We start from the raw sequence: 16,421 nt of genomic DNA on the forward strand, positions 1-16,421 counted from the left end.
AAAGCTTAGTTTTGAGACCACATGAGTAAACAAGTTATTCAGATAAACTTTCCCACATACCCCAGCTATTTGCTTTTCTTATTAACTAAAGGTAAAGGAGATTTAGACTGCCTTCAGCAAAAACTTCTACTGAAACTATGCAAACTTCTTGGCCTTCCAAGAAGGTTTGCGACTATATTCTAGAACTTTCTCTAATATTTTCCCCTTAATATTTTTGCCACCACCCTGAGCGAATTCCCACACTGCCGGAGGTGAGGGTGGGTGGAGAAGAGCCTGGTGAAGGCCTGAGTCATTTGACTGCCCCAGGACTGAGGACAGGTCATCGTCTCCCTGAAAGTCTGGTCTTCAGTGGGGACTGAAAGACCTGCAGAGCTGGTTTGGGGAAGAGTGTAGTGTGGAGGTTATATTTCTCCAGGGGAGTTGTGAGAAGTCAGAGACAGTTGTTTCAGGAAGTTTCACTTTCAGGGGGAGGGGAGGCACAGGGTAGGCACTGCAGAGATCAATGGGGACAGGAAACAGAGTTTGCTATATTATTACAGACAAGGTCTTGCTCTGTCACCCAGGCTGGAGTGCACTGGCACTATCACAGCTCGCTGCAGCCTCAGGCCTCCTGGGTTCAAGCCGTCCTTTCACCTTAGCCTCCCAAGTAGCTGGGACCACAGATGCATACCACCAGCCAAAATTTTTTTTGTTTCTGCTGTGCTGCCCAGACTGGTCTCCATTTGTTTTCTTGCTTACCAGTAGAGAGTGAGTGGATTTGCTGGTGCAGGATAGTGGGGATGTTTCTGATGAGGAGATGAGAGCAGGTGACTAGGCGGGAGGGTGGCTTTGCTGGGGGCCCAGCCAGCGCGTCCATAGCAGCAGGAGGGGTGGGTTCAGAGGCAGGCCTCCAAGGGCACTTCAGGGGCTGTGGCTGCTCTTATGAATGGTTTTTTTCTTCTCAGTGAAGTTAGGAGAAGGTTCCAGAGAAAGCAGGAAGGGAGAGGAGAGTGAAGCCAGCCCTGCAGGGTTAAGTTTGGATCAGCACGAGAACTGCAGAGCTGAGAGGCTGTGTTGAAGTTGGGCATTTAGCAACATGGTTTCAGCTGATGGAAGTGACTGGCTTGGGGGAAAGCTCAGTGTGGAGTGTGAGAGGAGGGGCCAGCTGCTGGAGCTCGGTGGTCCTTGATTGAAATTGTGTGGCCACGCCTGCTGCTGGCTTCAGAGTCTCACCAATCCACCAAATCAGTCTTGATTTCACCAGAAAAAGTCTGCCTCAGTTTTCAGCCTATAAGCATGCCTCTCATCCCCATGGGGTCTCCACCTCCCGGCTGGGGTTTCATTTCAGGAAGACGAGGCAGCATCCTTGCCCCGTGGGTCTGCAGGTGGAGCCCAGCCCCGAGCCGCTGGGATTTCCCCGGCTGTGCTGAGTCAGCCCAGGCAGATTTCCCCTGTCTTTGGCAGTCACTGGGGATGGAGGAGAAAAGGTGGTAAGATGAAGACTGTCATCTCCCCTGGCCCATCTGGCCCATATTCTGGCTCCTGCTAAAGGTCACTTGGACGGGACAGGACAGAGGCGATGGGGTGACTGGGGCAGCCCCCACTGAAGGCAGCACAGGGCCTCACTCGTCCCTCTGTTGGGACCCTGGGGGTCTCACACCCTAGACACTGCACCACAGTGAGGGTCAGGAGGGGTGAGAAGGCATAGAGGTGTGAGTTTGTGAGTGCTGAGAAATGTGTCTGGTGGGACAGGCAGGGGCCAGCCTGGAATGGCTTGCAAGGTCAAGGGCACCGTTGAGGGGATTCAGATGGTGGCAACGCCTGGCCTGGGCTGGTGTGGGTGGTCAGCCAGGAGCCAGGGGAGAATCTGGAGGCCTGTGCCAGCATTGGCCATGGGGCGGGGTGAGGAGGACGGGAGTGTGGAGGGGCTGCAGGAGTTTCCTGTGGCTGCTGTAACCCATGGCCACAAAGTGCCTTCAACATTGTGGTCCTTCAGCTCTGTAGGACACAGGTCCCGTGTGGGTCCCCTGGCTCAAGTTAAGGGGTGCACATGGCTGGTTCCTTCCGGAGGCCCCAGGAGAGAATCTGTTTCCTGAAGTTTCCAGGCTCTGTAGCCCCATCTTCGTTGGCTCGTGACCCCTCCTTCTCCTCCACCACCAGCAGCCTCACGTCTCCACCTTTCCCCTGTGGTCACGGCTCCCTCCGACTCTCATCTTCACCCCCTTCTACTTTTAAGGACCCCTGTGATTGCATTTTGGGCCCACCCTGCAATCCAGCATCACCTCCACATCTCAAGTCCCCAACTGAGTCCATCTGCAAAGTCCCTTTTTCCCTGTGAGGTGACAGAGGCACAGGTTCTGGGGATTAGGGCATGGTCATCTTTGTACGGGATGGATTCTTCTGCCGAACACAGGCCTCAGAGTTGACGGGCAGGGGAGGGACCCAGCTGTCTGGGCAGCAGAGTGTCCATATGTGCTGAGTTCCTGCTCACCCCTGACGCTCCAGGACTTCTGTCCCTCGGGTCCGTTCAGATGGCCGATCCCAGCTCGGTGCTGGTGACCCCCGAAACCTGCCTGCCGTCCCTGGTGTGTCTTCTGGTATACCCAGTGGCTCTCCTGGGTCATCTGCAGCCCCTGCCACCTTTGCCGGCTGCTCTGGGGCTTCTCCAGGACCCTTGAAATTGCCATGATTCTGGCTTCAGGGCCCCTGGAAGAAGCGACTCCGTGAGGGCAGGGGTTGCTGGAGTCTGTGGCCCCTAGGGAACCCACGCACGCACTCTCTCCCTGCAGTCTCCTGGGCTACCTTACCAAGTACGACTGCTCCAGTGCGGATATCAACCCCATAGGCGGGATCAGCAAGACGGACCTGAGGGCCTTTGTCCATTTCTGCACCGAGCGCTTCCAGCTTCCTGCCCTGCAGAGGTGAGTGTGCTCGTGGACCGTGGTTCCACAGCCACCGGGCTCATTCCATAGCACAGCCTCTGCCACTCTGGGCCTCACTCAGGTGCCTTTGTAGCTCCTGTGGCCTGCTGAACAGCCCTGCCTTAAGCTGGCGCCTGAGGCCCATGACCAGGCCTCCCCTTCTTCCTGTGGATGCCCCAACAGCCCCCAAGGCTCCAGCCAGATCAGGGAGCGGCAGCCTCCCCCCTCCCCTGCCTGCCCCACCTGCCCTGCCTCCCTGACCTGCCCCACCTGCCCCGCCTCCCCTGCCTGCCCACTGCCCCGCCTCCCCCGCCTGCCCTGCCTCCCCGGCCTGCCCCCCTGTCCCACCTCCCTCACCTGCCCCGCCTCCCCTGCCTGCCCCCCTGCCCCACCTCCCCCACCTGCCCCGCCTGCCTACTGCCCCGCCTCCCCCGCCTGCCCTGCCTCCCCGGCCTGCCCCCCTGTCCCACCTCCCCCACCTGCCCCGCCTGCCCCGCCTCCCCTGCCTGCCCCCCTGCCCCACCTCCCCCACCTGCCCCGCCTGCCCCGCCTCCCTTTCCCGCCATCCCCATGCTGAAGGACCGAGGCAGACAAGGCTGGCTGCATCTGAGCAGAGTACCTGTGCTTCAGCAGTGACTGCAGACGGATCAGTGCCTGGAGTCTTCCTGGCCTTTGCTCCCTGTTACAGGGACAGATGTTTCTTCTCTTTGCTTATCCTCTCTGTGGTGACTCTGCCCCCCAGGGGACATCAGGTAGTATCTGTGGACATGCTGAGTAGCTTTGTTACATGGGCTGTGCTGCTGGCATTAGCAGGTAGAGGCCAGAGGTGCTCCTGAATGTCCTGCAGGGCACAGGGCACAGACATTCCCTACAGCACGGTCCCCTCCACCTGGGTGTGGACGGCGCCCGGTGGGCTGGCCCTGTGCTGTGCCTCCCTCTCGGCCTCTCCTCCTCAGGTCGTAAGACCACAGCGGCACGCACACTCCTCCACCCAGGGCACTCAGAAAACTTAGTTTGGGGATTCTCTCCCAGAGCTCGGGCACCCTGGCTTCACGGACCAGCCTCTGTGGGTGACACCCACCATGGGCACCGAGGAAGGAGAACTGTCCAGACCCCAGGCACAACTAGTGCCTGTAGAATATCTTAGTTTATAGTGTTATTGCTCAGCTGTTTCCTTTATATCATCCCTCACATATAATCATATATTAGTTTATAGAATTAGTGTCTCGAGTATAACTTTGCTTGCTATATCTAGCTTATATAATCATATTTAATACCTATATCTAGCATACTTAGTTCTACATCATCTTTCTATATAATCATATAGGTATTATAGTCAGAGCTGTACCGACACATTCAGTGCTGATTTATAGAATCCTTCCATATAACCATATCATAGTCTGTAGTAGGAAGAATGCCTAGAGCAGTCACAGCACAGAAGCAGTACGTGGGAAAACAGCCAGACCAGGATGAGAACCCAAGACCCAGGGGGTGGCGGCCCTGCCTGAAAGGGCATACGCTGTATGGCAGGCTTGGAACAAGTGTCTCTCCTCCTGATAAAGGAGCTGTAGCACCTTGCATCCAGTTCCTGTGGAAAGTCGGCCTCAGGCCTGAGATCCTGGAAGTAACCGAGGGAGAAGAACCCTCTGGTGTGACTGGATCACGGCAGCCGGACACCCTGGCAGTCTCTTCTCGCTTCTGTGCTAGCTCAGATCATCCTCCCATAAATATCTTAGAGAAGAGCACACATCTGTCAGCCCCCACTACACTGGCTTACAGTATCCTTCTCTTAGAAACCCTTTGAAGTCTCCAGCCCGCAGATAAGAAGTGTTGCACACGACATCTGTTGCACATAGCCCAGCCCACCTCTTTGCCTTGGTGACCTAATGGGGGTGGACCCCTTTTCTGTACATGACCCTTTGCTACTGCACACGGCACGGCCCCCTACTGCGCACGGCCCACCCCTCTGCCCAGGTGACATAATGGGGTGGTCCCCTTGCTTGTGACTCGTGATTACGTATGCCCTATCACTAAGTGTCTAGGTGATGACCTCACTCAGGACCCTGCCCCCTGCTCTTACCTAATAAATACAGATGCTTCTGGGCATTTGGGGGCCGCTGCTGATCTCCGCTCACAGGTGGTGCGGCCCCCCGAGGCCAGATGCTCTTCATCAGTTCCTCAGCATTCTGTCTCTTTACCTCTCGGATCCTGCACCCCAACACAGCACAAGGGACACCCCCGACCCTGTGGGGCCCACAGCCTTGCCGACCTCTGTGTGTTTCTGCTGCAGCATCCTGTCCGCACTGCCTACCGCGGAGCTGGAGCCCTTGGCTGATGGACAGGTGTCCCAGACCGACGAGGTAATGCTGGTGGCTTTGCCACACTGCCCTCCTCTCCACCACTCACTCCCTGACCCACCCAGAGCGGCTTCCAGTCCTGCAAGCTCCGTTCCTGGGAAGTGTCCTATGCAGGTGCCCCGTTTTTTATCCTTCCTGCTGTGTTTTCACTGTTCCTTTTCTACGTTTAGATACATCAGTACTCAGCATTGTGAGAGCCCCACCCAGAGCGTTCAGTAGAGGAACACGCTTTGCGCGTGTGTAGGCCGTACCATGTGGCCGAGGTACATAGGCGGCTAGAGCATCTGGATGCATGTAAGCACCTTGAGGATGTTCACAGGATGCGATCGCCTGAGCACCTGTTTCTCAGAACGTGTCCCCGTCGTTAAGCGACGCACACCTGACTTCCTTTATAATCCGTTGACTTCTATGAGGTCACTAGGGTGTCTCTCTTTCACGGCTGATTTTAGTTGCGTCTTCCCTCTTTCTTCTTGGTCATTTTAGCTAAAGGTAAAGATTTGTCCATGTTTTTTAATCTTTCCAAGCATAACTTTTTGTTTGGTTGATTTTTTCTGCCATCTTTCTTTAATTTCCCTCCGATCTCGGCCATTTCTTCCCTGTGCTGGCTTTGGCTTCCATTTCCTCCTCTTTTTCTGGTGTCTCAAGGTGGAAAGTTAGATTATTGATTTGAGATCTTTTTTCTTTTTTAAGGTAGGTGTTTACAGCTATGAATTTCGCTCCCAGCCCTGGGTTCACTGCCTCCCACACGTTTTAGTCTGTTGTGCCCTTCATTTCATCCATCAAAGTATTTTCTGATTCCCTTTGTGACTTCTCCCTTGATCCTTTGGTTATTTAGGAATATCTGCTTTAATTTCCACATATCTGTGACTTTCCAAACTTTCTGTGACTGAATTTCTACTTTTATTCCATTGTGGTAAGAACACATACTTTGTATGATTTCAACATCTGAAGTTGCCTGAAGGCTTCTCTCGTGGTCCGGCAGGTGGTCTGACCTGGGACCTGTTCCGTGTGCCCCTGGGAGGCAGGCGGCTTCCGCTGCCACGGGGTTCGGTGCTCTGCAGGTGTCTTCCGGCCCTCCTGGTTGACAGAGTTGTCTGTATCTTCCATTTCCTTGTTGATTTTTCATCTTAGTTGTTGTGTCTAGCATTGAAAGTGGGGTATTGAAGTCTCCAGCTATTACCATTGACTTGAAGGAATTAATGTCACACTGGAAAATGGTTACCTCCTGCCAAAGAAACCAGTCAAATAGCCACTTGTGCCCAACCTGTCGGGTGCTGGGGACTCCGTGGTGAGCAAGACAGACGTGGCCACCACAGGGAAAACACTTGCAGTCCCCTGGAGAAAAGGACGAGAAGGCCTGGCTCTGGCTCTGGCTCTGGCTCTGGCTCTGGGCGTATTGTCTGATGACGGCTCTGGGGTGTGGTAGGAACTGAGAGGGAATCGGAGCAGCTATTGAAAGATGGAATGGGTCTGGGTTGTGTGAGCTTCAGGGTGACACTGGCCTCTGAGCCTGGCTGGAGGTATTCGTTGTCTGGCACTGTGCTAGTGATACCAGCGGCTCCTCACGACCCCCAGCATGGCCCGGATTTCAGTGAGTCCCCTGCCCTGTTCTCTGAGTCCCCCACACTTCAGGCTCAGGAGGACAGCAGACAGGCTCCATCTGCTCAGGGTGCCATGCCTTCCACGGGCACCCTGTGGGGTGCTGTCACTAATGACCCGGTGGCTTAAACAACGGGAATCCCTTACCCCACAGTTCCAGAGTCCAGGGTCTGAAATCAAGGTGTTGGCAGAGCCCTGGTCCCTCCGAAGGCTCCAGGGCGGTGGTCCCTGGTCTTTTTGGCACCAGGGACCGGTTTCCTGGAGGACAGTGTTTTCCAGGAACAGAGGTGGGAGATGGGATGAGACTGTTCCCCCTCGGGTCATCAGACGGTGGATTCCCACAGGACTGAGCAACCTAGATCCCTCGTTTGCACAGTTCACAGTAGGGCCCACGCTCCCATGAGAATCCGGCGCCCCCGAGGATCTGACAGGAGGCGGAGCTCGGGCGGAAATACCCACTCGCCCATCCACATACCTTCATCCCTCTCCTCTGCGCAATCCAGGTCCTAACCGGCCAGGGACCAGCGCCAATCCATGGCCTGGGGCTTGGCGACCCTGCGCTGGGGGTCCTTTCTTGCCTCTTGCATCTTCTGGGGACTCCAGGTGTTCCTTGGCTTGTGGCTGCATCACTGCAGCCTTTACCTCCTCCTTCCTGCGGCCTCCTCCTGCCCTCCCTGTATCCTTCTGGCCCTCATGAGGGATGTCATTGGCTACAGGGTCCCCCCGACATTCAGAGTCGTCTCACCTTAAGATTCTTTACTTCATTACATCTGCAAAGACTTTTTATCTTTTTCTCTTTTAGTTTTTTTTTTTTGGTTTTTTTTTTTTTTTTTTTTTTTTTTTTTTTTTTTTAGAGGCAGGGTCTGGCTGTGTTGCCCAGGCTGGAGTGCAAAGCCGTAATCTCGGCTCACTGCAGCCTCAATGTCCTAGGCTCAGGTGACCCTCCCACCTGAGCCCCCCTAGGAGCTGGGACTGCAGGCGTGCACACCACCTTGCCTAATGTTTTCAATTTTTCATAGAGACAGGGTCTTGCCATGTTGCCCAGCCTGGTCTTAAACCCCTGGGCTCAAGCGATCCTCCCACCTCCGCCTCCCAAAGTGCTGAAATCACAGGTGTGAGCCACTGTGCCCGGCCTACACTCTTTTTCCAGATAAGGTCACATTCCTGGGAACTGGGCTTTCAGACGTGAGCACTCTTGGTGGGCCTCACTTCACCCAGGACAGTCCTCCAAACCAAACGTCCGATTCTTCGCTGCTGTTTTCCAAATGCTACCTCCTTACCCGCTGACCAGCGACGGAGACGGAAACCCGCCTCTGCTTCTGCCTCTCTGGGAAAGTCTCGCCTCCTTGGCCTCTGGTTCCCATCTCCAGAAGAAGCTTTCGGGTCTCCCCAGCTGTGACTTGCTGTCACTGTGGAATGGGTTTTCGTCCTGCACAGGAAGACATGGGAATGACGTACGCGGAGCTCTCGGTCTACGGGAGACTCAGGAAGGTGGCGAAGATGGGGCCCTACAGCATGTTCTGCAAACTCCTCAGCACGTGGAGGCACCTCTGGACCCCAAGACAGGTAAGGCCCGTGCGACGCGTCACAGAGGGAAGCCATAGGTAACGTCCTCTTTCCAGAGGCCAGTTTGACCTGTAGAAACAAGTAGATAACGGTGTGACCCTAACATCATAAAACCGTGTCTCACACAGTGACACTTGCCACTTTGTATTTTTTGAGACTGAGTCTCGCTCTGTCGCCAGGCTGGAGTGCGGTGGCGCGATCTCAGCTCCTCACTGCAACCTCCACCTTCCAGGTTCAAGCGATTCTCCTGCCTCAGCCTCCCGAATAGCTGGGACTACAGGAGTGCTCCACCACACCCAGCTAATTTTTGTATTTTTAGTAGAGACGGGGTTTCGCCATGTTGGCCAGGATGGTTTCAATCTCTTGACCTCGTGATCCACCCACTGAGCCTTGCAGATTGCTGGGATTACAGGCCTGAGCCACCACGCTCGGCCCTTTCTGCTTAGTTTTACCAGTTCTGATCTTCTGCTGACCCAAAGTTAATCTGAGTGGGGCTCATCCACAGCCAGGTAAACACGACATGAAGCAAGCCCTCCCTTTTTTTGAAGGCAGAATGTAAACTTCAGGGTCAGAATAGTATTGCTTTTCTACTAGCTGTGAGTCTCACCGGGGCTGAAGCCCATAAGCATGGTGGTCCCATGGAACCTCCTGGAAGCCTCGTGAAATAAATCTTGGTGGGATCTATCTCACATCTCCTGAGGCAGCATGCCATAGCATCAGAGGCAGGGGGACCCTGGTTTCACAGCTCAGCCAGCGCCCCCAGCGTGAGTGTGGGCATCCCCCACGCCCGCCATCGGGGAAGGTCCTCAGCAGGGAGTAGCCCATGAACTGTCGGCTTGTGTGGTCCGGCAAGGGAATTCTGTCCCGGGGCCTTCCCAGCTCTGCGAACACGAAGCTCGTGTGTTGCCACACCCACCAGGTCGCCGACAAAGTGAAGCGGTTTTTCTCCAAGTACTCCATGAACAGGCACAAGATGACCACGCTCACACCCGCGTACCATGCCGAAAACTACAGCCCCGATGACAACAGGTTTGATCTGCGACCGTTTTTGTACAACACGGGCTGGCCATGGCAGTTCCGGTGCATAGAAAACCAGGTAAGTCCAGCAGAAATGTTTCTTTCTCCGTGTTTCATATCTGTAGAAGGAACACAACGGTTATTTCCATTAAGGATTGAAAAGCTTTCTTGTATACACAGTGGCATTGTTTACTGTCCTCATTCCTGCAGAGGGACACATAGGTTTAAAGTGGCTTTTGTCTTTTAAATTTACTTTTTTTAAATACTGACAAATAAAAGTTCTATATATTGATGGTGTACAACATGACGTTTTAATATGTGCCGCAGGGTGGAGCGGCTCAGCCCAGCTATTTCACAGGTACATGCCTTACCCCACGTGCTTATTATTTGTGTGTGGTGAGAGCACTTCAAATCCACTCTCTTGGCCAGGTGCAGTGGCTCACACCTGAAATCCCAGCACTTTGGGAGGCCGAGGCAGGCGGATCACAAGGTCAAGAGATCGAGACCATCATCCTGGCTAACATGGCGAAACCCCGTCTCTACTAAAAATACAAAAATTAGCTGGGTGCGGTGGTGTGCACTTGTAGTCCAAGCTACTCAGGGGCTGAGATAGGAGAATGGCTTGAACCCAAGAGCAGAGGTTGCGGTGAGCCGAGATCGTGCCACTGCACTTCAGCCTGGTGACAGAGTGAGACTCTGTCTCAAAAAAATAAAAAAAAATGTTCTCAGCAATTTTGCAGTATTAACTGCAGTCACCATGCTGTGCACTGATCTGTTGAACTTACTCCTCCAATCTAACAGAAATTGTGTGTCCTTTGACTGACGTCTCCCTGCCCGCTGGTAAGCCCCGTTGTGGTCTCTGCTTCCACAAGATCACCTTTTGAGATTCCGCAGATGAGCCCTAGTGCGCGCGCGGTGTCTGTCTTCCTCTGCCTGGCTCATTTCACTTCGGATGTGGTTTGTCTAGGGTCATCCCTTTGGTTACAAGCGGCAGGATTTCCTCCTTTCCTAAGGCGGCAGCCTCCTCCACGGTGTGTGCGCCCCGCATTTTCTCCGTCCCCTCATCCATCAGCGTGTGCAGGGTGCAAAGGCTGGTTCCATAGCTGGGCTCTTGTGAACGGGGGTGCGGTGAACGTGGCTGTACACACCTCTCCTCAGCAGATGCGTTCATTTCCTGTCAGTTACACCCAGCTGCCGGGTGGCTGGATGCTATGGCAGTTCTATTTTTAATCTTGGGAGGATTCTCTGCCCTGTTTTCCACGATGGCTGCACTGACTGCCGAGTGTGCTGAGTCCCATGCGCACTCCTTCTGGCTGGGCCCTATTTGCCGGCATTGCATGAAATAGAATTAGCAGCTGGACACCACTCTGTGAATGTGGTGCCAGTCACCATCATTTCCAAACAACCAGGGTATCCAGATGGCTCCATGGCTTCCAACACACTCTGCTTTTTCTTCTTATTAATTACTCATAGAATCAAGGAAGGACTAATACCGTCAGTGAAAAAGGATAGGTCCATCCCTTTTCCAAAGCCAGGCAGGAGCCATGATGGAGCAGGGTGGCCGTGGCCTCCCCAGCGCTGGGGATCATCTGATGAGAGGGGAGAGCCGGCCGATGAATCAGTCAACAGTGACAGCTCACGCCCGTCATCCCGGCACTTTAAGAGGATCACTTGACCCCAGGAATTGGAGACCAGCCTGAGCAACATGGTGAAACCCTGTCTCTACAAAAAATACCACAATTAGCCAGACATGGTGGTGCACACCGGTGCTACCAGCTACTTGGGAGGCTGAGGCGGGAGAATCACCTGAGCTGAGGAGGTGGAGGCTGCAGTGAGCTGTGATCACTCCAGCCTAGGTGACAGAGCTAGAGCCTGTCTCAAAACAAAATTTAAAATTTAAAAACAATGATAAATCCTGAGGAGTCTACCCTGAGGATGCCTGGTGCCCTTCCGGCACCTGTGAGACCAGAGCACAGTGTGATTCCAGCACAGAATGATTAGTGCACAGCAGAGACACACACACGTGCTGTACGACCACAGAGTAGTGACCCAACAGGAAGATGTGTCAACGCTTCCCGAAGGACATGAGGAAAACCCTGCCTATGCTGAACTAGAGGATGCGAGGTGCTGCTTTGTACCTCGTGGCTGGTGACAGCTGGTGAGCAGGTGGCATGTAAAACAGAGGTGGATCAGTGGCAGGGGTTCTACATCATCTGTGACCGTTAGCCTTCTGGGGTGACGTTAGGCAATGACCCGAGATGATTTTGGTTCTCATGACTCGGCTGAGGTCCGTGCTCCCAGCATCCCGTGGGTGGAGCCCAGGGGTGCTGTTGAACATCTTACCGTGCACGGGACGGGCCCATCCCAACCCCACGCCCGGCAGAGAATTCTCCGTTCCGCGTGCTGGTGGTGCCGAGGCTGAGGAATGCTGACATTTGGGGCTGGAAGGTGTTTGGGGCCGCATGGTTGTAAGGAAGAGATACTGCGTCTGGCTGATTTCCATGGAATGGAACTTACTGGAAGAGTGACTTAGAGGGTGGAAGGGAGGGCAGGGGTCACAGGGGCTGGAAAGCTGGGACTCGGGCCAGCTGGCTGCTACCCTGTGTCCCCTGCTGTGGCTGGATGGAGCCTATGTGCCACACCCTGCCTGGGCTGGATGCCGACCTGTTCTGCCATCCCTGAGTCCCAGTGTCCCTGGGTCACGGGGCGGCAAAGTGGCCAAGCCTCGGGTGACGGGCCCTGTCATTTGGCCACCTGGGGCAGGGAGGGAGCTGCCCCAGATCAGGGAAGGGGGTTCAGGTGCTGTGCAGGCAAAAGAGTGACACACGTGGGAACATCAGAGATACCGCAGGTAAGGGTGGAGACGCTGCCCTGCTGTCTGCGGGGCCGGCTGCGCCTGTGCCGGACCTGCCCCTCCGGGCTTTTCCGGCACACACTTCCAGCGTCCTGTGGGGACTCTGGTAATTTGCTTTTTCACCTCTGGGACTTGTGACCCACTTTTGGTGTGTGCCAGTGTTTCAGCAGCACCACAGTCTGTCTTCGTGGGACTGTGGTGTCACAGGCCTCTCTTCCCAGGTGCTACAGCTGGAGAGGGCAGAGCCACAGTCCCTGGACGGCGTGGACTGAGGCCGGTTCCTGCCCGGAGGCCTCCTCTCCTCGGAGACCCCAGTGCCACATCATCAGCATTGCTGGGACCAAGGGAAGGAGCCCTGTGGTAGGAGCCCAGAATGGCATGGCGCCTCGGTCGAGCAAGAGGGAACTTCTCAGTCGAATTCCTCCAAAGGAGGCTGGAATAAAGCCTGGGCTTAAAAAGAGGCTGGAATCTGTGCGTGTGATTTAGACCTTCCCACCCACTCCAGCTCTCCCCGACAGAAGCCGCCGGGTAGGAGGGGCCCCTTGTGTGGCATCTTAGCTACAGGAACAAGGACGGTGGCTCCTGGGCAGGGACGGGTGTCGTGAGCAGAAATTGAAGGAGAGAAGACCCCCTCTCCCACCCACATAAATTTTCCTGTCCTGGGTTCCAGAAGGTTCTGGGGAGATGGTCCCCACAGAGCTTTCTTCCTGGGAATCTGGGAACCAGTCGCCTTACTCCTCTCCTGTGGGAGAACCATGCCGTCTGGGCATGGGGGCAGGTGTGGGCGGGGCTGGGGCCCTGTGGGTTCCTCTTCCTGCTGGGCTTCGTGCTGTTCTGGGCACCTTTGTTTATGGAATAGGCTGAGGAGCGACTCTTCCATCCTCTCCAGAGCTCCTCTCGGTCCCTGAACCCGCTCTCCAGGGAGTCTCAGCCTCCCATCCTCGGAGGGTCAAGATGAGACGAAGATGGGGGCACACGCTAGGACTTCCAGGAGGGTGGAGTGGGTTTAGGGTCTGTGCTGCCCGCTGGTGTCTGCCCTTCCTGTCCTAATGCCTGGCCCCTCTGCCTAGGGCACTCCTGCTTCCCAGCCTCACCCAGAGCCCAACACCAAACCCGGGACCCGGCCTGAGACGCAGGCCACAGCCCAGGGTGAATTTCCCAGGGAGCCACTGGGGGCGCTGGGCTGCGGTGAGAGTGACGGTCCCAGCCTGCCGCCCCGAGGGTCTGAGCGTCACCTTTCTCCCCATCCCTGCTCTGTCTCCTCTCACTGTCCCTCTTTCCCTAAGCCATGGCTGCAGCTTTGCACTGGTCCTGGGCAACCTGGAAGCTTTCCAAATATAATGTGCCTGGGGCCGAGGGGGCCCCCAGCAGCCCCTGTCCCTCCCTGTGTGCTGCCACTGGGGACGATCCCCGGGGGTGGCTTCCAGAGGCCTCCTTGATCCGTCCTGGTCTCACCGTCTCTAAGTCATAGCAGCACTAGGTGGCATGACAGCAGAAGTGGGGGGCACTCAGCAGGTGCTGTCGGGGTAGCAGGAAGTGGGGGGCGCTCGGCAGGTGCTGTCGGGGTAGGAGGAAGTGGGGGGCGCTCGGCAGGTGCTGTCGGGGTGGCAGGAAGTGGGGGGCGCTCGGCAGGTGCTGTCGGGGTAGCAGGAAGTGGGGGCGCTCGGCAGGTGCTGTCGGGGTAGGAGGAAGTGGGGGGCGCTCGGCAGGTGCTGTCGGGGTAGCAGGAAGTGGGGGGCGCTCGGCAGGTGCTGTCGGGGTAGGAGGAAGTGGGGGGCGCTCGGCAGGTGCTGTCGGGGTGGCAGGAAGTGGGGGGCGCTCGGCAGGTGCTGTCGGGGTAGCAGGAAGTGGGGGCGCTCGGCAGGTGCTGTCGGGGTAGGAGGAAGTGGGGGGCGCTCGGCAGGTGCTGTCGGGGTAGCAGGAAGTGGGGGGCGCTCGGCAGGTGCTGTCGGGGTAGGAGGAAGTGGGGGGCGCTTGGCAGGTGCTGTCGGGGTAGCAGGAAGTGGGGGGCGCTCGGCAGGTACGTCGGGCTGAGTGGCCACCACCATCGTTGTCTTCTCCATCACTTTGTCCAGAGTCTGTTGCCCACATCACACCATGGACGCCCCTGTCCAGATAGGTCTGAGGGCACTGGGGTGGCTGGCACCCCACACCTTCTCAGGGGGCACCCAACAGGAGACCTGAGATTCTCCTTAGGCCTTGGATGGGAGCTGGAGGCGAACTCCTTCTGCACCCCGGATGTGTGGCAACAGGGTCAGGAGTGTGTCCCCTGAAAGATGATGAGGTGAGGCTGGGACGCTGAAGACAGCCCTATCTGGTGGAATTTCCCTCAGGGGCCCCGAAACTCCCCACCTACAGGAGCTGAGCTCAGGGGCACCAGATCCTGGCCCCTGACCTTCAAGTTACAAGGTGGTGCCCCCCAGGTGCAGGGCAGTGTCCCCAGTTACAGGATACTGTTCCCCAGTTGTGGATCTGGTTACAGAATAGCATCCCCTGGGTTATAGGGGTAATGTACCCCCAGTCATAGCATAGTGTACCCCCAAGTTATAGGGTAGTATATCCCAGTTATAAGGCAGTCATCCCCTATTATAGTGTCTCAGTATAGGGTGACGTCTCCCAGTAATAGGGTAATATCCCCCAGTTAATAGGATGATGTCCCCCAGTTATAGGGTGATGTACCCCGAGTTATAGGATGTCTCCCCAGTTATAGGGTGATGTCCCTCAGTTATGGGGTGATATCCCCCCAGTTATGTCTCCCCAGTTATAGGGTGATGTCCCCCAGTTATAGGGTGATGTCCCCCAGTTATGAGGTAATGTCCCCCAGTTAAGGGGTGATGTTCCCCAGTTACAGGGTGATGTCTCCCCAGTTATAGGGTGATGTCTCCCTAGTTACAGGGTGATGTCCCCACACTTACAGGGTAATGTCCTCCAGTTATAGGGTGATGTTCCTCAGTTATAGGGTGATGTCGCTCAGTTATAGGGTGATGTCCCCCCAGTTATAGGGTGATGTCTCCCCAGTTATAGGGTGATGTTCCTCAGTTATAGGGTGATGTCCTCCAGTTATAGGGTGATGTTCCTCAGTTATAGGGTGATGTCCCCCAGTTATAGAGTGATATCCTCCCAGTTATAGAGTGATATCCCCCCAGTTATAGGGTGATGGCCCACCAGTTATAGGGTGATGTCTCCCCAGTTATAGGGTGATATCCCCCCAGTTATAGGGTGATGTCCCCCAGTTATAGAGTGATATCCCCCCAGTTATAGGGTGATGTCCCCTCAGTTATAGGGTGATGTCCCCCAGTTATAGGGTGATGTTCCTCAGTTATAGGGGGATGTCCCCCAGTTATAGGGTGATGTCCCCCAATTATAGGGTGATGTTCCTCAGTTATAAGGTGATGTCCCCCAGTTATAGCATGATGTTCCTCAGTTATAGGGTGATGTCCCCCAGTTACAGGGTGATGTCCCACCAGTTATGGGGTGTTATCCCCCCAGTTGTAGGGTGATGTCTCCCCAGTTTTAGAGTGATGTCTTCCAGTTATAGGGCGATGTCCCCCAGTTATAGGGTGATGTCCCCCCAGTTATAGAGTGATATCCCCCCAGTTATAGGGTGACACCTCCCCAGTTATAGGGTGATGTCCCCCCAGTTACAAGGGGATGTCCATCAGTTATAGGGTGATGTCCCTGAGTTACATAGGGTGATATCCCATCAGTTATGGGGTGATGTCCCCCCAGTTGTAGAGTGATGTCCCCCCAGCTACTGGGCAGTGTCCCCTCATAGTGTCTTCCAGTTATACAGTATCGTCCCCTCGTTATAAGGTAGTATCCTCAGTTACTAGGTAGTGTCCCTCAGTAACAGGATAGTGTAGTGTCCCTCAATTACAGGATAGTGTCCCCCAGTATAGTGTCCCCTAGTTATAAGCTACTTTCCTCCAGTTACAGGGCAATGTCCCACCAGTTACTGGGTTTGCAAAACAAGGAAAAAAGATGTCCCCCAGTTACTCTCCAGCGTCCCCCAGTAACAGGATAGTGTTCCCCAGTTATAGGGCGGTGTCCCCCATTATAAGCTGGTGTCACCCAGCTATAGGATAATGTTCCTTAGTACAGGACAGTGTCCCTCCGGTTTCTGGGTAA

At 55.3% G+C, this 16,421-nt stretch overlaps 1 protein-coding gene across 3 annotated transcripts in view; it reads left to right on the forward strand.

Annotated features, from left to right (window-relative positions):
- Window positions 1–12,753, forward strand: part of NADSYN1 (NAD synthetase 1) — a 37,150-nt gene extending 24,397 nt beyond the window's left edge. For all 3 annotated transcript variants that reach the window (XM_003941159.4, XM_074401839.1, XM_039470931.2), the window contains 5 exons: window positions 2,769–2,900; window positions 5,191–5,260; window positions 8,294–8,422; window positions 9,342–9,518; window positions 12,515–12,753. In XM_003941159.4, the coding sequence (XP_003941208.1) occupies window positions 2,769–2,900; window positions 5,191–5,260; window positions 8,294–8,422; window positions 9,342–9,518; window positions 12,515–12,565 (559 nt within the window). In that variant the 3' untranslated portion in view covers window positions 12,566–12,753. The remainder of the gene's footprint in view (window positions 1–2,768; window positions 2,901–5,190; window positions 5,261–8,293; window positions 8,423–9,341; window positions 9,519–12,514) is intronic.
- The last annotated feature ends 3,668 nt before the right edge of the window (window positions 12,754–16,421 follow it).

This window comes from Saimiri boliviensis, chromosome 6 (genome assembly GCF_048565385.1).
Source record: "Saimiri boliviensis isolate mSaiBol1 chromosome 6, mSaiBol1.pri, whole genome shotgun sequence".
Taxonomy (NCBI): Eukaryota; Metazoa; Chordata; class Mammalia; order Primates; family Cebidae; genus Saimiri; species Saimiri boliviensis.